The sequence below is a fragment of the Typha latifolia genome, chromosome 6, assembly GCF_019914945.1.
Source record: "Typha latifolia isolate L0001 chromosome 6, TyphaL0001v2, whole genome shotgun sequence".
NCBI classification, from domain to species: Eukaryota; Viridiplantae; Streptophyta; class Magnoliopsida; order Poales; family Typhaceae; genus Typha; species Typha latifolia.
The window spans coordinates 974,234-996,185 of record NC_133091.1 but is presented as its reverse complement, the minus strand read 5'-3'; the positions used below and the strand labels follow the sequence as shown (position 1 = coordinate 996,185).

The window sequence follows — 21,952 nt, the reverse complement described above, 5'->3', positions numbered from 1 at the left end:
CTGTTATGATTAGATCCGTCTCCTATCTACCGTGAAGCTTGGGTCATCTTGATGGGATTGAGAAAAACTCAGGACAAGTGAGATCGGATTATAATTGAGATTGATGTTATTTCTTTGGTCAAAGTATTCAGGAACAAAAGTCCTGCCATGGTCTTCAGGGTATTATGGCTAATGCTTGCTCAATTTTGTCTTCCTTTTTCAAGTATTAGATAGCTACTTCGAGAGAAAAACTTCTCGAGGTATGCGTTGGTGGAGGGATGCTCCAATATCTCCGAAGTTAGAATCCCTATTTATTCTGGACTCAACCGGTCGTAGCTCGGACAGAGTTGTAAGCCTTAGTTGATTTTCTCACAGCTCTTTATACAAAGAAAAATTAAAAAGGACTCAGGCCTACTTAGAGAGGCCCATTAAGAATTTATTCAGATCAAATTGGGCCTGGTTCGGCCCAACTAGCCCAATAGTCCAAACACAGTAGTACGTAGACCTTTATTAAAGTAACAACTAGTAGTACTTTGAGGTCTTGGAAGACATAGTTTATATATCAGAATCTCTTTCTTCTTCTTTTTTTTCTTTTTTTTTCTCATTCTGCTCATCAAAAGATGCAGATGATACTAATGGAGCTATCAATATACAATTCAATCAAAGTAAGTTACAACTCATATGTAGTGCCAACCCATCTGTCAACAACTCTAAAGCTTCCTGCCTTCTTTTTCTACCTACCTACCTGCTCACATTGTTCCCAAAATTATCCCATTTAATATCAAAAAGATTATAAAAAAAAAAAAAAACTAATCTCCAAAAAAAAAACAAATAATTATGGCTTGGAGAGAATCCTAGAATACAAAAAGAGGTTCCACGTGTCCGGCAGGCCAGGAAGGCACCAGTGGATGCAATCGGCGTACTTGGCCGGATCGGCCTTCTGCTCCGGCGTCAGCAGCTTCCCCTGCCGGATCGTGTACACCGACGTGTGCGCGTCCTTCCGGTACTCCGACACCTTCGTGATGTCAATAAAGGTCACAGGAACACCCGACATCGATCGTGTCACGTTGGCGGCCAGGTTGAACATTCTTTTATCCGTCCAGAGCTCTAGCGGATCTTTGTAGTCCAACACCGGAAGCGTCTCCTTAGCGCATTTGATCCCTTCATGGTTACCCCAAGCCTCCGGGCTGTTTAATTGAGAAATTAATGTTAATTAAAACACAGATTAAATTTAGCAAGCCTATAATTAATTCACATTGGATGCTCCAAATCAAGCCATTACAGTGCTCCCACGTGAGTACGACTAATTAAATCAATCCCTATTTTTTTATCTATTTCAAATCGGAAACGAATGGGGCCCAAGAGAGAGAGGTGGATACGAACAAAGGCAAAGAACCGGAAGTTTCGGACATATAACATACAAAGCTTACTCTATCGATACGATTATTATAACTAGTTAATTACCGTTCTTAACGTTAATAACAGCATTAATTTCATTGCTTCTAAATGATATTATGACCCGACATGAAAGCTACAGTGTGGTAATTGATGCCATTGTTTGCTTACTTGATATGAAGAGGAGAAATGCTCATGAAGAACACTGACGTCTTCATCGGATCAACATTCTCACCGATCCAATTAGACCATGTTCGCAGAACTCTCTCATAAGCCTCTATTCTGATGATCTCGTCGTACTCCGACCAATCCTTGGCCGTCGGCCTCCTGCAAAAATTCAAACATAGAGTAAATATTATTCTCTAATTCATTGAGTAAAAAAAGAAAAACTTTTATTATAACTATATATATATATATATATATATATATATATATATATATATATATATATATATATATATATATATGTATACGAACCTAACTCTCATTTTGGCGGTGTTCATCCACCAGATGTAGGTATTAAACACCAAAAAGTCCACCCCTTTCCAGTGTACGGCATGCCCCGTGATGGACTCGGGCTTGATGATCCGATGCAAGATGGTGTGTATCTCCGGGTCGTCCGAGTTGGATTCCACCAGGAACGGCGCCCAGTAGAACTCCAGCGTAGCCCTGTACTCCTTTGACAAGACAAAGTGATCGCCAGAATAAGCACGAATATTGACGCAAACTTATCCTCCCCTCCGTCGATCCTAAGTTGTTATAGAGATGTGTAATAATTAATAATTAATTGAGTAATAAATTAGTACCTCGGCGTGGAAGATAACTCTATTCCCTTCTTTAGTTATCCTCTTCTTCCTCCGAGATAACTCGGATTGAAGCATGCACACCATCGATTCCCATTGGTTCCGATTCAAGGAGTCGCCGACGAACATGAACCGCTTCCCTCGTAGCCTCTCGAGAAACAATCTCGCATCGAACCTTTAAAACATTTAAGCAATCTTTCTTTTAAGTACCAAAGCAAAGATCTAACTCATTCTATATATTAATTTATCCAGATCTTGCCTACTTTGGTAGCGCGCAATCCTTAGGCTGCCATCTCCATTTCTGGTACATGTCATCGGCCCTGCCGTTCTTCTGGCAGGTCACCTGAGACGTTAAGAACTCGCACTCCCTCTCGCGGTAGAGCGGATTGCTGACGTTGTCGAAGACCCAGGCGCCCTGCGACAGATCGCACGACGCCGGCACGTCGACGAACATGACATCCTTCTTCCTCTTCTCGATCTCCTCCTCATTTGAAAGCTCAACCTGCGAGGAGTTAGTAGAGTTGGGGCTGGGGTTGGAGAGGTCACGGGAGAAGAGATCGTTGGATTTTAATCTAACGAAGGAGAGCTCGGCGAGAGACTTGATGTCTTCGCTGTAGATTATGACGGCGAAGAGGAAGGCGCAGAGGACGACGGCGACGATGGGTAGTTTGCCGGCTTGCTTGGCTGCCAGCAGATCGGCGAGGCCGAAGGGGATTTTCCGGCGAGGAGGATTCATTGCTTTGCGAGGAAAGAAACCAAGGGTGGGGGGAGAAAGGAGTTGTGGAATGGAGGAGAGGTAATGGCGTGTGGGACCTTTTGATGTAGTAAATGGAGAAGAGTTCGGTCCATAGGTTTGGTGGGAGATAGAGATATTATACTACGTCTTTATTTTGTTTTCATTTAACTACCTATTTACCCGTATTCTACTGCTCTTAAAAAAATTAATTAAAAGCGTATAATTTGACTCATTAACCATTTAAACATGAGAATTTTGTGATTTAATTGTATTTTACTTTTAGATTTATAATAATAGACTCCGAGTGTGTACTAATATATGTAAATTATACGTACTCTATAATAATAAAAATATGTATCATTTTATTAGCGTCAGTTTAAAGATGTTAGGTTTCACATCTTATTATAAATAGAGTAAAAAGTAAATCGTACGTTTTTACTTTTTGGGGATGAAAGAATCTTTCTTTCCTACTTTTGTCTGGGTGTAGGAATTCTCTGCAGTTTGGGGTACTTGGCAGATCGTGATTGGATGCAGAGGGATCTTGGTACTGTGTTGGTTGGATCCATGGGATGGGGAAGACCGGAAGACTGATATGATGGGTGGAATTAACAAAACTCTTTGTAAAGTTTTGGAAAATAACTCCCCTGCATACAAAGGAGATTGTAAGGTGAATTCCTATCGTACATGGTTGGTAGGAAAATAATTATTTTGCGGTTTGGTAATTTGATGCTAAATGACTCGACTCGATTAATAATTTAACAGTACGGCGATTTAAAAGAGCTATTTAATAGCACGATAATTTGGAGCGATGTCTCAATAATATTTATTTTCAAAGTAATAACTCGATAATGCACACGACGACTCAGTATATTAGCTAGAGCTTTGTAAGATTTAAATGACTTTGCATCTAAGAAATATGGCAAGCCCGTGATAAAATTAGCACACTTATTTCCTTATCAAAACAAATATGAATTTATTCTTCACGTTTTATACACCAACAAAACCTGGCATAATTGCATAATTAAGTGTCCCAAGAATAAGAACAACAATGAGATAATCTTTATAAGAATTCAGAGATAGTATTCTCATGAGAATACTATGCCCACCTTTGAATTCAATGCTGATTGAGATCATAAGAAGCCCATCCCTATTACCTACCTTTGAATTTAATGCTGATTGAAATAATGAACCAATCCAGCCAAAAATTATCATTTGTGATTGAGGCCAAAACAGTACGGATTATATTATATGAAGACCAAGTATATATATATATTTTGTATTAATACACCGACTAGATTCAAGATTTTTGGAACAGGAGCTAACATTTATTTCTTGCAGAGCTCCAATTAAAGTCATGTGAGTTGTTTCCCACCCACATACATAGCACCAGGAATTATTTATTTATTTTTCTAATTGATGAGGTAGTATAATAGCTCACTAATGGGTTGGTTTTATTCAGTACTTAACTATAATATTTTCTTTTTCTCCCTATGAATTGCTTTTATTCAACATAATATCTAATTGTTAAATTTTTATCGGTACTGATACTTGGGCTAATAATTTCTACCACAAGCAAGTTTGCTAATTGACCATAAATTAGACTTTAAATTTTTTATAGGAATAATTAGATTTTTCATCCAAAATTAATATTACAAATATTAAATTAAAATTTCTTAGGAATAATTAAGTGAACCATCCAAAAAGTTAAGTGTTTAAGTTTAAAATATATAAAGATAAATTAAAATGGAGCTGTGAAATGTAAATTACCCCCTACCTGAGGACAGAAAAGAATTCAAATTAGATGATTATTAGTTGATATTGTTTGAATATAAGCTTCTTAATAAATTTGTTAACGAAGATTATAAATTAACATTACGTCTAGAAAGTTCTACTCTTCTACACCCTCCCAAGTCCCAAAGGGTAAGGCTTTATGAGATTCCCATCATCTGACAACGTGACACCATCAAATTGTTTTCATAATAAACCCTTCTTTTTATTATATTAGCCTCAAAAGGCTTCTCGTGTGTATAAATATAATAATGCCCATGAAATCTTATATTTATTATTTTAAACAGTCTCTTGACGTGGATTGTAATATTTGCTCCTAATAGAAAAGAAAAGGGCTTTTTTGCAAAATTGACCACATAGTTTCCAAATTTATTTACGGAGCGTCTCTTCTTGTTTTTCATATTTAATTATAAACGGAGGACCACAGCGGTATTAATATTTTGAAAATACTCTTAAGATGATACAGTGAGAAAGAAGAGAAGGAATTGATTTGTTAATATACGTAAAGGGGGTGGTTTTCACAATAAGATCAAAACGTAGGTGGTTATTTGAAAAAAAAAAGGCCCCCCCTCAGAAGTTTACACCCCACCCCGCCGATAATAATTGATAACTTTACGTTTTAATCAAAATTTAGGAAACAAACAAGTACACGTCTGTATGATCTAATAATCCGATAAATAATTGAGAAGGAAAAGTGACACAAATCTCTCACCTGGGTTATAATAATAGACAATATTATAACTAGAAAAATTGAAATAAAAAAGCCCGAGCACGCACAATTAATATAATAAAAGACTTACCAGCCCTAGCACCAACTACAAATTATTATCGTCCATTACAACGACATTCGTTGATTGTCTCGATATGGGCTTAGAGACGGCAAGCGAGGGCATCTATTTGATCACTCCAAAGGAGGTGTAGGTGGAGCAAAGTGAAACGACTAAGATGAGCATAGAGAAGTCGAGAAGAGAGAGAGAGAGAGAGAGAGAGAGAGAGAGAGAGACGGATAGGACAACCTCCAGTTTTCTGAAAGGGAAGAGAGAAAAGCATCATTGAGCATTGAGAGGGGAAAACCTCTCCTCTTAATCTAGGCCAAGGAACTATCAGCTATGTGAGAGGAGAGGGAGGAAGTAAGTAGGTCGGCGATGGCGCGGCACTTTGTTCTAATACCTGTGGTTTTAATTTAATATGAGTTAATTGATAATTATACATCTTATTTTATCTATTCATTTATGTTAATAATAAAAACTTCATAGATAATAATCTCTTTTTTTCTATAAGAGAGTTTACTTTCTTCGGATTATCATATCAGATATCAATCTATGTGTATAAGTTATTATGAATTTATATATAAAGAGTAGTAGTATAAGTGAAGATAGAAACGAACACGCGATTAAAATGGCACTACCGACAACAGCGCTGTATTCAAATTCAATGCTGACGCTGAACAAAGATGAATGTAAGAAAAAGTCACAAATGTCCAAAGATAATGGCACTAGTGACTAGTGACCTGACCTGACCTGGCCTGGGTGATCACGTGAATGTTGCAGTTCCTTTTTATCATTTCAAATTTGATCCAAGAAAGAGAAGATGTCAGAAATTATTAAATACTATAATATGGTCCTATTGCTCCATTGAATGAATGCCACATTTGCACTAGTTGTAACTCCGATCGCACCACTCTCGTGCAACCAATTGGTTAATGCATTAGCTTACTTCTTCTTTTTTTTAAATATTCGATTACGCTTTTAGGATTTTTACTTTTGCAACTATGGGTTGCTTTTGTTTATTTTGCAACCTTAGACCAGTTTTTAAACTGAAGTGCGCCTCTCGCTCTAGTGCATATGTAATTAACGAAAGATGCTCCCCTAACTACGAATGATATTTACTTTTTAGCCACATTTGGGTAATGCTGTGTATGCATAGGAATTTTACGTGAAGGTTAGTAGTTGTCTACAGAGCGATTTTTTTTATAGAAAAAAATGAAAAGAAAATACTTTGAATCTAAAAGAAATAAAAGATGGACAGAAGATGTTTCTAATTTAAAAATCAGTTCCTAAAAATAAGTGTTATAAAGCACAGAAGATGGACATTAATGAGAACATATTTATAATTTCAATGGCCGCATCATTGGTATAAACAGTAGTTTTGCATGCACCACCCTCTCTTTCTATTCCTTTTTCTCTGCTAACTTTTCCTTGTACACTTCCCTTTCTCTCTTAACCCTCCTTAATATTCGGTACATCGGTACCCTTTTGTCCTCTTACCCATAGCCATAGATGATAGATCCACTTCCCCCTGCTCCCATGGCAGATATCTCACATCTCAAGAATATAACAATTATTATTTATCCCTCACCCATTTCGGCATCTCACATCTCCATATGCAGTCATAACTCTGACCACATCCGACCCAACACCAAGCTAAACACAAGATGACTGACAGGGTCTAAAAGCTTTGAAGTTTTGCATAAGCAAGCATGTTATGTAAGACAGGTGAGTGACAGAATGATGCAGAATGCTAAGCACACTTACCAACATAACACAGCAGACTACTACTGACTGAGATTCGGTTTGGCTCATCATCCCCGGTATCAAATTCTCCAGCGTGGCGGAATGTAGAACTCTGCAAACCCTTCAAAAGACTTGGTAGCTCATGGATAAATAAATGGATTTCAATTGATTGAACTGATGCAAAAAAACAAGAATACAAGCACACATAGACCTTTGGCAGCCTATGTAATGTCTTCACTTTTGTGATATCAGATGCTTACCTTTCCTTTGTCAATGGGAACAGATGTGCTCCCCATGCCTTTGAGACATGACATAAATATCAAAATGTGAACAACCTTACTTTGTCATCATTCATTCTAGACAGATTTGAAATCTTGGAACTCCAAAACCTAAGATAAATCGTTCCCAAGGCTTTTCAATTTCCAGCAATTGAATTGTGACTGCACAAAACTATTCATGGCCTCATCTTCCTTTAAGAGAGCCTTTGGGGAAGGATATCCCCTTTTTCCTGCCCTTTGTAATAACTTGCAAACGGAGAATAGAAGAGTTCTTAACAGCTGGTATACGTGGTGATCTGGAGAATTTTGGCCTGCAAAGCATCAAGAAGCATTAAAGCAAGTTCTTTTAGTGTGAAGAAATTACTTAAAGAAATATGTACAGACTTCAGAAGATGAATGTTAACTGCAGTTACCTTCTCACAGGGATTTGGATTTCATCGGCAGCAGAGTCTTTAAAAGCATCTTCTTCAGCAGCAGGACTGTTTTCCTGATAGGAAAAGCACAGATATTATACAAGGCCTCGGGTAAGATGCACTTCTGAGTAATTACTACAGGAGCTTGCAACCATGAAAATAAGCAGATTTGGCAAATACCAGATCTTTTGTGACGTTAGATCTCATGAATAATGTGATCGAAATAAGCATCATATAAATGTTTAGTGGAGAAGAAGGATCTATAGCCAGTCCAAATAGTCAGGACATAATTCTACATATACAATATATAAGAAAACAACTTATGATGGTTTCCTTGGTAGTGGCAAACACATTCACCAGAGTAATCAAGTTCACTGTTAGGGAACACGATGGGTGCTGAGGCACATATTTGAAAACAATGGTTTATCTTCTATGAGAAAATAATATATCAGTTTCTTTTCATTGGTTGAAGTTGCACAAGTTAGAAGGCCTGAATGGAAACTTCGAAGGGGTGATCCAAGGTAACATGTAGTACTTCTATTATCAAGACAACTCTCAATGTACATAATCAACGAAATTCAATATAAGCAGAATAAAGCATGCATTTATATCATCACCTTACCATTTCCACTACACAACACCAACATAATTTTCATACTGTCATCAAATTCATTTTAACCATTTCATGTAATCTTTGTAATTTCTGTTGGTTTGGACTAAGACAAGCATACTGCATTACCTAGTCCATCATTATGATAGCATAGTTTTACCATCTTCTGAACAGGCATAACACATGATTTAAGCACTAAGACATAAGGGCCAATGGGGCCTTCAAAGTCAAACTATGTCACTCTTGCATACCATGCAAACAAGAACACTTTTCAATTAATGCAGTGCGAAAATTTTTAACTGTTGAAATGGATCAAAGCTCATGGATCTTCTGTCTACAGTTTTATATCATACACAACGCAAATGCACATCTTCTTGCACACAAGAGAAGTAGAGGAACTGCAATACCTAAAGGGGCTGTAGTGACTAGGGAAAATGTCACAGGAAAGAAGATACTGAAACATGATACCAATCTGCATAAGCCAATAGGATGGTCCATACACGGCATACTAGGAAATCCAAAATCCTTTACTTATGTATATTATGAATTACTATAACTACTAACTTCAATGGACATGTCCTCCAAAATGGAAAATGAATAAGAAAATTGGATAACGAGAACTACGTCTCCATCAAGTTTAGTTATCCACCACATTTGTGCACCAGATATGAAAATACTGAGAACCTTCAGGTGTACTAAGTACTGAGGAAGACCTATTTGACCATCAAGAATCTCTCGATTTAAAGAAACCTTGTTAGTTATTACCATTCTTACCAACTGTACAATCACAAAGAAAGAAAATGCGCCAAATAATGGTTCTTCTATTTGCCCATATTCAACTTGACTTAAATGCACAACTTGCTAGGTGACAACCCAGTGGGTTAAGGTGAAGGGGCTGTTGTCAGCAATTTTATGCTCGATCCCATGTGTTCAAACTTCAAAGAGCCCATCCCATCACAACTTTGAATAGAAAATAGAATAAACAACACTGCCAATTCTAAAGGATGACATAGCTGGAAGAAGTTTACAGGTTAACAACTAATGGATCACTTGACCTCTATTCTGTTCGCTCCTTCTACATGCCAATAGAAAGAAAATCTTTTAACAAATTCGTTTTTATTCAGTGAAATGAGCAACTCATTCTGCAATCCCACTTCACTTTTTTCTTAAAGGGGTAATGGAACTATCACTCAATTTCCTAGTTCCTGCGCTCTTATTTGAGCATCTCATCAGGCTTTGATCTAATCTATTTTCTCTCCTGTAGATACATCAATGGTACACATTCGCTCAGTCATGAATCTCATTGAAGTTACCTAAAGGTCCTACACAGTACATCAACTCCACTACTATGCATTCCAAATTATCAGTATGAAGCTAGAGAGCTGGGGGATCTCTAGCCCATGTTTCACGAACTCGGTATAAAAGCAAAAAGTGTGCGATACTATTATTCATCTAGTAAATGTAACCTTTTAAATTTTAACATGCAAAATCCAAAGATTCATTTTCATGAAAATGAAGTTATTTTAAGCAAGAATAGTGCACTAGGATGTTTCTAATAAACTTTTTAAGAGGTTGAAGAGGATCAGATGATCAGATCTCCGAAAGAATTCTAGAGCAACAACTACAGAAGTGCAACTTCAACAAATGTTAATCTGCCACCAACGAAGCCGCATGTAATGACAGTAAGATCATAAAAACAAGATAACTGCGTTGGCACAAGTGACATTCTAGTTCTACGCAGACAGTTTTATGATGTATCCCTTCATAACTCCAACTATATGAACCTTGCACGGTATCTTGGTGTAAATATACTAGCTAAATTTCTTCATATTACCCTTTTCCTTTTTCCTTTTCCTTAAAACTAGAAGAGAGAAACACTTTTAGTAGTGTTCGCATCTCTTGGTCTCTCTTCTTAGTGTATCCTCGTATGAAGCTAATTCAGCAAAGCATACACTATAACAGCAGATTTATAACATCATAATGGAAAATATAGCAAAAGAATCAAGAAATCCTTACTTCATCCAATGATACTGAATTCTCTGCAACAGTCGGCACTTCCAATTCTACAGCAGCTTGTTTGTTTCCTTTCTCACTGACCAACTTCTCCACCAGACCCAGCTTCCTCTTCTTCCTGCTTGCATTCCATACCTTCTTATCCCTAACCTTCCACACCATCCCCTTCCTAAATATGAGCTTTTGCGACTTCCAAACCGGCGCGCTCGTGTCGATCACTGTCACTTCCGTCTTCGAACACAGCAAACGCCGATCCGAATCCACCGTTACCGCCGCCCCAATCGCCGGCCCTCTCTTCCTCCTCCCCTTCCCCTGCCCCTTCTTCGCCTCCGCCACACTATTGTCCGCGCTCGACGGCGATGCCGCCGGAGGAACGCCGCCTCCTCCTCCGCCGTTGGCGCTAGCCGACGCCGAGTTGATGCAAACCCTAGGGTTCGCCTGCTTCCGTGAGCTCTTCCTCTTACCCTCACTTAAGGTTCCGTCTCCCATGACGAAGAGCTCGGCCAAGACGCTGCTCATCAGATCGAAGAGGTGGGACTTTTTGTCTCCGATTCTGGCAGCGGAGGAATCCGGCGGCACCCCCTTCCTCCGCCGCCGAACGGAGGAAGAATCGACCTCATTCTTAGAATTAGGGTTAGGGTTGGGGTTATGATTAGAATTGGGAGTAGAGGTGAGGAAATGGTCGAGATCGAGGTCTGTGGGGATGGAGAAGCCTTTGGAGGTGTGAAGGCGATCGAGCCAATTCGAGCTCGAGCTTGCAGTGGAGATCGAACACTGCATTTTTGCTCGGTGTTCGATCTTTTAGCTCTTCAAACTCAATGGGGGATTGGGGGGAGGAGGAGGGAGATGGAGACGAGAGAGAGAGAGAGAGAGAGAGAGAGAGAGGGAGAGGCAAAAGAGATGAGAAGAACGCATCTACGCCGTCAATGAAGAGGTAAGACTGATGATGGAGAGCATAGAGATGCGTGCTCTGAGTACACGAGGACCACGACAAAGCGTGTTAGGTGGTTTAATATTTTCTCATTTCGCACCCTATATTATCCTATATTATGTCCTTTCACAGGTCCACTATCTTTAGTTAGATTTATGCATTGTTACTAAAAAAAGAAAAAACTTTACAATATATTCTCATCCGCTTGCAAGCCGACAAACGATCTAAGAAAGATAAATGCCACTTTTCTTTTTCAATATTATCAGAAATTACAAAAATAATGTGCCTTTTGCATTTCTGAAGATGAGAGTTACAAACCAGAAGAAGAAAGGAGAAGAGAAAGATAGTTGCTCGTTCGTTTTGTATAAGATTTCTATACATTACTAGTTGCCTCTAAATTCGGCTTATATCACGACCAAACACCAATGTGGTAAGCCAGTTAATTGCCACGTAGAATCTATTCCTCCAACTAATTACACGAGTTAGATACGCCGATCGCCAGATGAACCAACTGACAAATCCTGCAAAAGAAATCCCTTTTGCCTCCTGAGGAAGGAGAGCTACATTAAGTCCATGTCAGATTCTAACGAGAAATAAAATAGAAGAGATGGTCAATCACATACCTTGCTCTGCCTAAGATCTACAAGAGCTTTGTATCTTCCAACCGTCGCCATGCTCCCTAGATGCTTGTATACAAAAGGATCTCCTAGTTCCACATTTGCCGCAGAGTTTGCATGCCCTCCGCTAGCTTTGCCGATACGGTTTAATAGGTCAACCAGGTATTTCCCTTGCCGCTCTGCAACCTGATTTGTTCGTAAGAACACAACATCTACGTGAAATCAAGAAACAGATATAGAATATAGATGTTATTGAAGACACACAATTCCTTAGGTTTGAGAGGATGGAGTATTTTGATCGCCTTAATCTATGACAGATGGAAGACTGGGTAGATCATCTAAATGAAAGTAGCGATAAAAGATCTGATATCTTTCAGAATGAAGGGATGAACTGTATGAGTGCATCTTACACGATGTACTCTCACTCATTGAGATATCAAGAACTGCAGTATATTTTCAACTTTTAAGTATGATGTCTGTTTTGAGGGTTTTCATCAGTTCCAGATGGAAGGTTCTTCAGATAGAAAGCTTGTAACAGATATCGTCTAGTTTTGAACTCATATATATGTATATGACTTACATCTCTGTCAACTAATAAAAAATATTTCGAAAACAAACAAGTACTCAACTAAATTACCTGCGCTAATGCTGGAAGTGTCGCTTGCCCTGTACTTTCAAGAAATCCACTGCAATCACCAATAGCGAAGACATCCTGTACAGAGGGAATGCGCAGCCATTCATCAACGCCAATCCTGTGGAGAAATTTTAGAGATCCTTAGATACCAGTCATTCTTGCATGTCGAAATACTGGTGTTCATATTATGGGAATTTATACTTGCAACGCGTGCAACTAAATGAACGTCTTTTTGTGCTTCAAAAGCAAAAATTGATTAGATGAATATAGAAGGAAGAAATAAAATGGAATAAAAAATATCTTTGCTCAAGATGATACCTTCCACCTGGTGATTTTGGAAACGGCAAGGAACCAATGAATGGTGAAGGACCAACTCCGGTAGACCAAACAAGAAGACCGTATGGAACCTCTTCTCCATTGTTCAGAATTATTTTTTCAGGCTGAACATCTTTTACAACTCCTCGCACAAGGCGAACACCTGACTGTATTAACAGAGTACAAGAAAAAAGAAAAAAAAAAAAGGACATCAGATCCTTATTGCATGCCCGTGCCCAAGTATGCAGAAAAATTAATGAAATATAACAAGAAAATTTAGCAACTAGTAAATTAGTAAATAACCAGTAACTGATGACATGCCAAAACCAACTATGGAGAAGTCAAGACGCCCTAAGAAATTTAACTAATCCATCAAATTATTCAATTATAGTCCTCTAGATTGAGGAACTATCAACAAGATTCTTAAAATAATTTAGGACTATTAGGAGACAAAAAAAAAAAAAAACTGAACTTGAGCAGAGAAAGATTGCATGCTATTGTTAGTTTAGATAACCTCACCTTAGTTAGTTGATTTGTAGCATACTGTCTGAGGCGAACGTCAAATGATGACAATATTTCATTTGCCTGATAGAAGGAAAAGGTCAAATATCACCCCCTCCAGCAATTCACTCTTACAAAAGTGAATAGATCACTGATATATAATTATGCATATTAGTGGACAATGGTAAAAGACTAAATTATTCTGCAATCAAACCTCAATTAGGGTCACGCGGATATGATCTTTAATATGCGAGTACCGTTCGTGAACATCTCTAACAATGAAATCACTTAATTCACCACTGAACTCAACACCTGTTGGGCCACCTCCAACAACAACGCAATGCAACAGTCTGCTCTTTTCTTCCTGAGATATGCCTGTCGTTGAACACATGCAGCACTAAATCAAGTAATAAACACATTCGGCCAAAAAAAAAAAAAACTTCTCAGAAGAAATAGTATCTCTAATCAATCCTGGCATTTGGGATGTCCTCCAGAGGAATAAAAGGCGAAAGCCCAATTTCTATCCACAAACAGTACAAGTATAAACATAGCATTCACAATTAACCCCGATTATCGCAATAACATACCCGGCACATCAGATAGCATTAGATTGAGGAGGAGTTTTCTGCGAATTTCTTGAGCATGGTGTACTTCACGAAGGAAGGTTGCATGTTCTCTGACGCCATTTATACCGAAAGTGGAAGCCTCGGCTCCGCAGGCGACGACCAACTTGTCATATGAAACTTTGAACTTCCAAGGCTCCAAAGCATCTTTAGCACCTCCCCCAGTGATTGTTTCACAATGCACCTTATTATCAGAATAGAGAAGATTACAAAAAATAATAATACTAATTCTAAAATTGGCAATTAAACAAATAGTTAGCTGCTTCCACCCTTTTCTCATTCTACACTTTTCTACTAACAAATCATTTCCAACCGATCCAAAGCAAAGATCTACCTACTTTAACATCCTAAACCCAAAAAATCGCATTTTTCCTCCCTATCGCACTACTCCAACCTTTACCAGCACAAGAACCAAATCAAGCGACTCACCGTGTGGGCCTCGGGATCCACCCCGATGCATTTGGCGAGAAAGAAGTAAGACCCCGGCGCGCTCGAGATTGCGGGCTGGATTCTCCCGATCGGTTCGGCGACGGAGCGGAACTCGAGGGTTCCGACGCAGGTGGAGGCGAGGAGAGGGGTGAAGACCATGTGGTTGCGCGGGGAGACGCAGACCACGTCGTAGAGACGCGTGTCGATGCCCTTCATGAGGCGGCTTCCGGCCCATCCGGTCCCCAGCACCACCACCCGAGGCTTCTCCCGCCCCGGCGACGTGGGACCCAGCCCCGCGAATCCCGAGGCAGGGGAGGAGGATGCGGCGGCGGCGGACGCGGAGGAGAAGGGGAATGAGAGGGGAAAGGAGGGTTTCGTGGGGTTAGGGAGGGAGGAGAGAGAGGACCGAGAGAAGCGAGAGAGGGTTCGGAGCCATGCCATGGGAATTAGATGAGAGAGAGACACGAGCGAGAGTAGCTCTAGGAGTTTGGAGAGTATATACGAGAGAGAGAGAGAGAGGGGGAGGGAGGGGGACGCAGCTACGCATAAGAACGTCCCATAGTTGCTGTTGATGCGCTGGTGTCCGGCGTGGAGGGTTTTATCCAAAAGTTCGAAGGTTTTTCACATCGGAATCCGACGTGGCGGAGTAGAGAACATTGAGGCAGCTGCTATAGGAGGCTGCGCATCCGAATTACGTGGCAAGAATTTTAACTCGTAATCATGCAAAAACCAACGTGGGCCCAACGCTCGTGCGCCAATCCCATCCATTGGTGATTAAATCAAATGACCGGTATCAAACGAGCATTCCCGATCTCTACCTGCGGATCGGACTTACCCATTCCTCTGCCAAGTCCTACGCGCCACCTGGCATCACCACAGTTTCAGTTCCACCACAGAATGTTTTTTATATCACAAAACAGTCCCTCCTAAATCCACTAATGGTATGGGGCGGCAAAAGTTCACCCCTGCAAACGATAAAGGATATTATGAGTTTACTTTAATCAGTTGATGTTATGCATAGGTCAACTCATACAGTAAATAAGGAAAGTAACGAAGTTCAGCTTTATCAATTTTGTTGCAAATTAAATTACCATACATGCATAATTATATAGGGGTTAATGTTAGTGCTGAGTCATGAACCTTGGATAATTAGAGTCTTGGAGCATAATTGTTGTTTGTGTTCAAATTATTTAAAATTTGTAATAGATTATGAACTTCAAACTATGTTATATTTATGACAGGGTTATGGTTATGATTAGATTTAAAAGTTGAAACTATGACTTGTTTAAGCTAATTGTTTAAATGGTGGTGGCTAGTGCCTTTAAAATTGGCATAATATCTACTAAATTCTTTGTTATTTTGCATGGAGCGTTATTTTTATGAATTTAAGTCTTATGACTCTTTTCATCTATAAGTTAAGCCGAACACGTATAGAGATCCTCTATAGTAGCTATAGTAGACCATTATAGCAAATCCATTAGCTAATAGGGTGGCTTGCTCTTGGCCGTAGGGGCATATCCATAGCTTGGGCACTGGTCGCAGTGCTAGGAAGTCGATGAGGAGGCAACACTACCAGAATAAAGTGGGTGGTTGTTTGTTGTCGCTGGTTATGTTTTAAGACAAACCCAAGGAGCTAATGTCCACCATAGTTAGGAGAAGTAGAAGAGGCGAAGAAGAGAGTGGCCAAAAGCACTAGCTAAGAGGGGGACGGAGTCAAGGGGCAAGGTGCAACTAATTGTGATGACCAAGAAGGTGACCAATTGGGCAAGTGGCAATGAAGCCGAGAGGAAAGAGGAGGCAAGATCTACCTCTTTGATGAAGGCAAATGTGGATGTGGGGGAGGTAAAGCAAGATCTACTTCTTCTTCTTCTTCTTCTTTTTTCTCTTTGACCTTGTTGGCTCAATCTCCATTACCCAAACACTCGTCCGCGTAAGGGAACTGGCGAGCCATCAACAAAGGGAAAAGGAAGTGGGAAAGGGCAAAGAGAAGTTAAAAAAAAAAGAGGAAAAGAGAAAACCTCAAGGAAAGAAGAAACCTCTCCCCTCCCTAAGTGCCCAGCCGAGGAGAAGAGGATGGGAGGGAGCAACACTAAGAAAAACCCCTCACAAGAGGGGAGGAAGATGGTGGCCTAACCCTAGTAGAGCTAGGACGGTGCTAAGGAAAAAAAATCTCATTTGTTAGAATCTCTAGATCCATAACTATGTCACTGGATAATGTTTACGCCAATAAACGGCTGCCACGAATCCAAATTGCAAGTATTTCTGAAAATTGGACAAGTTGAAGGAGCAAATTGCGAAACCTCTTGCCAAGTATCCAAAATTGCAAAAACTCATGCGGTGTCCACAAATTTCGCTCCTCGTAGAACCGGACAAAACAGCCATTTTATACCCACCCTATCTCGCCACGTGTCTCTTGGTTCTCTCGCCACACGCCTCTCTTCTATCTCCCCATCTCCTCCTCCTCAGGTCTCCTCGTCACCATCGCCCCATGGCTTCCTCCTCTTCCTCTTTCCTCTCTTCCTACTCCATTACCTTCCTCCAAAACCCTAACCCTAGCCGAACCCCTTTTCTAGGGTTGGGATTTCCTCTCAACCAAACTCCGATCCCTACTCGAAGAAGAAGACACCTTCCTGTGATCCGGGCTGTCCAAACCCTAGACGACGACCCAATCCAACGCCTTCTCAAGCGGGAATACAAGTATGGCTTTGTCTCCGACTTCGAGTCCTTCTCCATCCCCAAAGGTCTCGATGAATCCACGATCCGCTCGATCTCTGTTCTCAAAGAGGAACCCGACTGGATGCTCGACTTCCGCCTCAAAGCGTACCGTGTTTTCCTCTCAAAGGCGCCGCCTTTATGGTCGGATAACCGATACCCACCTATAGATTTCCAATCTATTTGTTACTACTCGGCGCCCAAGAAGAAGCCGAAGCTTGGGAGCCTCGATGAAGTCGACCCGAAGCTTCTCGATACCTTCGACCGCCTTGGAATTCCCCTCAACGAACAGAAGCGCCTCACTAATGTCGCGGTGGACGCCGTAATCGACTCCACCTCCATCGCCACCACCCACCGCGCCGCCCTCTTGGAGAAAGGTGTCATCTTTTGCTCAATTTCCGAGGCGATACGCGAATACCCCGACCTTGTAAGGCGGTACCTTGGGCGCGTAGTCCCGCCCGGCGATAACTACTATGCCGCTCTCAATTCCGCAGTGTTCAGCGATGGATCCTTCTGCTATGTGCCCAAGGATACAGTTTCCCCTATGGAAATCTCAACTTACTTTAGGATAAATGATAAGGAGACTGGGCAATTCGAACGGACGCTGATCGTGGCCGATGAGCGGAGCTTTGTTAGTTACTTGGAAGGCTGCACGGCACCATCTTACGACAAGAACCAACTCCATGCCGCTGTTGTGGAGCTATACTGTCACGAAGATGCGGAGATTAAGTATTCCACTGTGCAGAATTGGTATGCTGGGGATGAAGAGGGAAAGGGTGGGATTTACAACTTTGTGACAAAGAGAGGAAGATGTGCGGGGAACCGATCAAAGATATCTTGGACCCAGGTGGAAACTGGGTCTGCTATAACATGGAAATACCCGAGTGTGGAGCTGGTGGGGAATGATACAGTTGGGGAGTTCTACTCAGTGGCGTTGACCAAGGATTATCAGCAGGCGGACACTGGAACAAAGATGATCCATAAGGGGAAGAATTCAAAGAGCCGGATTGTGTCCAAGGGCATCTCAGCTGGGAAGTCGAGGAATTGCTATCGTGGACTTGTTCAGATAAATTCCAGTGCAGAGAATGCTCGCAACTTTTCGCAGTGTGATTCTATGCTTATTGGCGATATGGCTGCCGCCAACACTTATCCTACCATACAGGTATATGCCTTTGTTCACAATTAGCTTTTGCATATATTGTTTACTATATACAAGAATGAATTATCATGGTGAGTTTTCATTTTGCCCTTTGCCTCTATTTGTTATTCATGTATTGAAAGCTTAATTTATATCGATACTTATCTTTTATCCTGCAAGCCAGTGTATTTTTCGTAGGTGGATATGGTAGGGGTGTAATTGAGCCCGATTCTGATCAAGCTTGAATTAAAATTAATTTGAAGCCTATATATGTGATCAAACTTGAATTGAAATCATTTCAATTTGAGCCAATTTTGAACTAATTTTGAGCTTGAGCCGAGCTCGAGTCTAAACAAGCTGACCAATAAACAATTTCAAGCCTTAATTTATTAAGTCAAATTTCGAGCATGATCAAGCTTGAATTAAATTAAGCTTGATTTAGGCTTGAATTAAGATTAAAATAAGGCCTAATTTAAGAATATAAACTAATAGAATCAAAATTTAGAACTAAACTATATAAGATCAGAAAACTTAACATTATACTTAAGTAAATCTTAGAATATAATAGAATTATAGTATAGTATAGAAAATAATACTCATATTATATATATATATATATATAATTTCGAGCCTTATTGAGCTTATTTGATCGAGCAGGCTCATGATTAAGCTTGGCTTGAAATTATTTTCGTTTTTATCTTAAAGATCAAGCTCAGTTCAAGTCATTTTCGAGCCAAGTCTTATTGAACCGAACTCGAGCCGGCTTGATTATTTTGACAGCCCTAGGATATGGTGAACTTGAGGATCTTAGGCTTTTGTGGTATTTGACTGCATCATTCATGTAGAATGTCTTTTTTTGGGTCTATATCACCAGATTTATTGTGCTTGTTGGATAATTTGCTAGCTCATAATTGTTATATGCTTGAGTGATATGGAAGGGTTTTTTTTCCTGTTTATGTTAACTATCTGTTATTGATTATGATTGTCAATTATGTTTATGCTACCCTTCAAAGAGTAGAATTTATCAGCCTATTAGTTGTGGTTTGGTATTTGAGGGTTCATCATGTATAGCTAGCATATTAATCCCCTAGTTGGATCATTTCGATTCAACACTCTGTATTTTTCTTTCCAATATTCCATTTCTACTTCAACAAATGTGCTAATTGGTTATCAAGAGCTATTGTCGAAGGTATTCAATTGTGCAATGGCAGGGGCATTTGTAGTGAAGGATGGCCGTGCCGGTGGTGACTATTGCTTTATCTTTAATAAAATATGTTATTTATAAAAATAATTTAAAGATAAAACTCTATAATGTAAGTTTTAATACATTTAAATTAAAACTAAATATTGACATGCCAAAGATCTAAAAATATCGCTAAATATTTTAAATTTTTTATTAAAAATATGTTAAATGCATACTATTGGCACGCCCCCTTTTGATAGTGGCACGGCATGTGACACTGACACGACTATCGTTGTTTGCGGTAGTGATTGGATTTAGCTTTTAAGATACATAATTTGTATCCTTCAAGAAGCATTTGGTATTCTGTGTTCCTAAAAGATATGTTGAAAATAGGTGAGTAGAAGGAGCACACCCCACCCCACCTCTCCTCTATCTCTTTAGATCCATAACTAAATAATATTTTGTATAGAGATAAATTGGAAAAAAATAATCTTGTTGGTAGCTAGGTAATTGATTAAAGCAGCTGTTTGTGGGTAGGTTGTGTCTGTGTATTATTGGGTTTGTCCGTTTTCTTTTTGCTTGAGAGATATGGACTCCTACATTATTATCTGAGCTCTATGGTTCTTGAGTTTAAGAACCACGGGTAGCCAAGGTTACAGAATTTTACACGTCACAACCTAGGTGTGCGCCACTCAAATGGTAAACTGTGCTCTAGTGAATTGCAGCCATATCATTGGAGACCTGGCTATAGTTCCTATGACTGCTTCAGTGAACTACTTAATGTACATAATTAGCCAATCCTGGCTAAGAAGTGAACTTATGATAAGGTAGGTTGAACTTTTGAGTTTATAAATGTTTATCTTGCTTATTATTCTAATATTTGGCTATAGTGAGGTTAAGTGTTTATGCATCTTCATGCAGCATGTATATATGTCTACAAAGTTATGTTCTAGAGTACGAAAAAGGCATGAATAAAGTGCATTAAACTCAAGATACTAAATATTACAGACCTTACGTCAAGATCTAACTGGAGTATTCAACTCAAGCCTCTAATTTATACCAAAATTCCTATTAGGAATAAAGTGCATTAAACTCAAGACACCAAACATTACAGACCTTTCATCAAGATTTAACTTCTGTGTATTCAGCTCAAGCCTCTAAGTTATACCAAAATCCCTATTAGGCACTTGCACTCTGAATTTACTTTTTAAACAAACAGCTTGTGAGTAGTTTAGATTCTATTTGAGGAGGTCTGAGCTTGAGCCTGGATGTTAGGCTTGCGCTTTAAGGAGCTTAGCTCAGGGTACTCTGAATTAGTTATTTGAATCTTTTCTCTTGTGCTTGGGTTTGTTGTATTGCGCCCTATGCAAGTTTCACTGCCTATTTTACATCATGCTGCCGACTTTCTCATTTACTCAAAGGAACCTTCAGATGTAGGACTGAACAAAGATACATCCATCTTTTCTGGACCAACATATACGACAAAATTCTCATTTTTCTTCATTTTTTTTTACTGAACTTCACAGTATTCTGGTAGTAGCATATCTATGCACAATTAATTATTGGCCTCTCATTTAATGCATGAAACAGGTATCCGGACCTACACCCTGCTTGGAGCATGAGGCAAGCACTTCAAAGATCGGGGAAGATCAACTCTTCTATTTCCAGCAGAGGGGAATTGGTCACGAGAAGGCTGTCGCCACCATGATCGGTGGATTTTGCAAGGATGTTTTTGAGAAGCTGCCATTAGAATTTGCCTCCGAGGTGAATGCCCTCATGAATCTAAAGCTGGAGGGCTCAGTGGGTTAAATGTGGACATGCTCAGATTGTACTATAGACTGCCTAAAGGTTAATGTGTATACAACTGCATCCGAGGGAGAATAAAATTCCCAGTAAAATGTCTGGATTTAATGTTATTACAGCTTTGTTTCCTTTTCAGTTTCATTTCGGACTCTTGTTGTTTTTGTTGTAGATGAGTATTACTTTCTTAGCGAGTTAAACGATTAAATGGTTATCTACTATATATGGTACAGCATAAACTAGAGACTTCAGTACTGGTGTTGACTTTTTGAGATTAATCTATCACAGTGTTGGTGATAGTAATCAGCTTGTCGTTGCGTTTAAATCTGGTTAGCTATGTTTTTTTTTTTCTTAAATTTGAGTAAGATAATTTAAATCAGTCTAGGAAAAAAAAAGTTTGGTTGTTAACCGGTTTAGTTGTATTAGGATTACACTCGATGAGATATAAATTTCAAATTGGAGCGATCTTTAATAGTGAAATTGTACTGAGAATTCATAAAATATATGTCAAGATTTACATAATACTATTTAAATTATTTTT

The 21,952-nt window shown here is 39.5% G+C and overlaps 4 protein-coding genes across 4 annotated transcripts; 1 reads left to right on the top strand and 3 right to left on the bottom strand.

The window, feature by feature from the left end:
• Positions 1 to 606: 606 nt before the first annotated feature.
• On the bottom strand, positions 607 to 3,019 carry LOC140790252 (xylan O-acetyltransferase 1-like). The gene is made up of 5 exons (XM_073140241.1): positions 2,441 to 3,019; positions 2,181 to 2,352; positions 1,852 to 2,051; positions 1,546 to 1,701; positions 607 to 1,166 (listed from the first exon to the last, which is right to left on the bottom strand). The coding sequence occupies exons 1-5, from the start codon at positions 2,911 to 2,913 to the stop codon at positions 815 to 817; spliced, it is 1,353 nt and encodes a 450-aa protein (XP_072996342.1). The 5' UTR covers positions 2,914 to 3,019; the 3' UTR covers positions 607 to 814.
• A 4,338-nt stretch (positions 3,020 to 7,357) lies between these two features.
• LOC140790052 (uncharacterized) lies at positions 7,358 to 11,456 on the bottom strand. The gene is made up of 3 exons (XM_073139962.1): positions 10,532 to 11,456; positions 7,906 to 7,979; positions 7,358 to 7,803 (listed from the first exon to the last, which is right to left on the bottom strand). The coding sequence occupies exons 1-3, from the start codon at positions 11,306 to 11,308 to the stop codon at positions 7,677 to 7,679; spliced, it is 978 nt and encodes a 325-aa protein (XP_072996063.1). The 5' UTR covers positions 11,309 to 11,456; the 3' UTR covers positions 7,358 to 7,676.
• A 228-nt stretch (positions 11,457 to 11,684) lies between these two features.
• Positions 11,685 to 15,143, bottom strand: LOC140790250 (internal alternative NAD(P)H-ubiquinone oxidoreductase A1, mitochondrial-like). The gene is made up of 8 exons (XM_073140239.1): positions 14,579 to 15,143; positions 14,114 to 14,333; positions 13,741 to 13,901; positions 13,545 to 13,610; positions 13,029 to 13,192; positions 12,714 to 12,828; positions 12,083 to 12,262; positions 11,685 to 12,005 (listed from the first exon to the last, which is right to left on the bottom strand). Exons 1-8 carry the CDS (start codon positions 15,017 to 15,019, stop codon positions 11,853 to 11,855), a joined length of 1,500 nt encoding a protein of 499 aa, XP_072996340.1. The 5' UTR covers positions 15,020 to 15,143; the 3' UTR covers positions 11,685 to 11,852.
• Positions 15,144 to 16,100: 957 nt separating this feature from the next.
• LOC140790249 (uncharacterized) lies at positions 16,101 to 21,527 on the top strand. Its single transcript, XM_073140238.1, has 2 exons — positions 16,101 to 18,452; positions 21,202 to 21,527. Exons 1-2 carry the CDS (start codon positions 16,911 to 16,913, stop codon positions 21,418 to 21,420), a joined length of 1,761 nt encoding a protein of 586 aa, XP_072996339.1. The 5' UTR covers positions 16,101 to 16,910; the 3' UTR covers positions 21,421 to 21,527.
• The last annotated feature ends 425 nt before the right edge of the window (positions 21,528 to 21,952 follow it).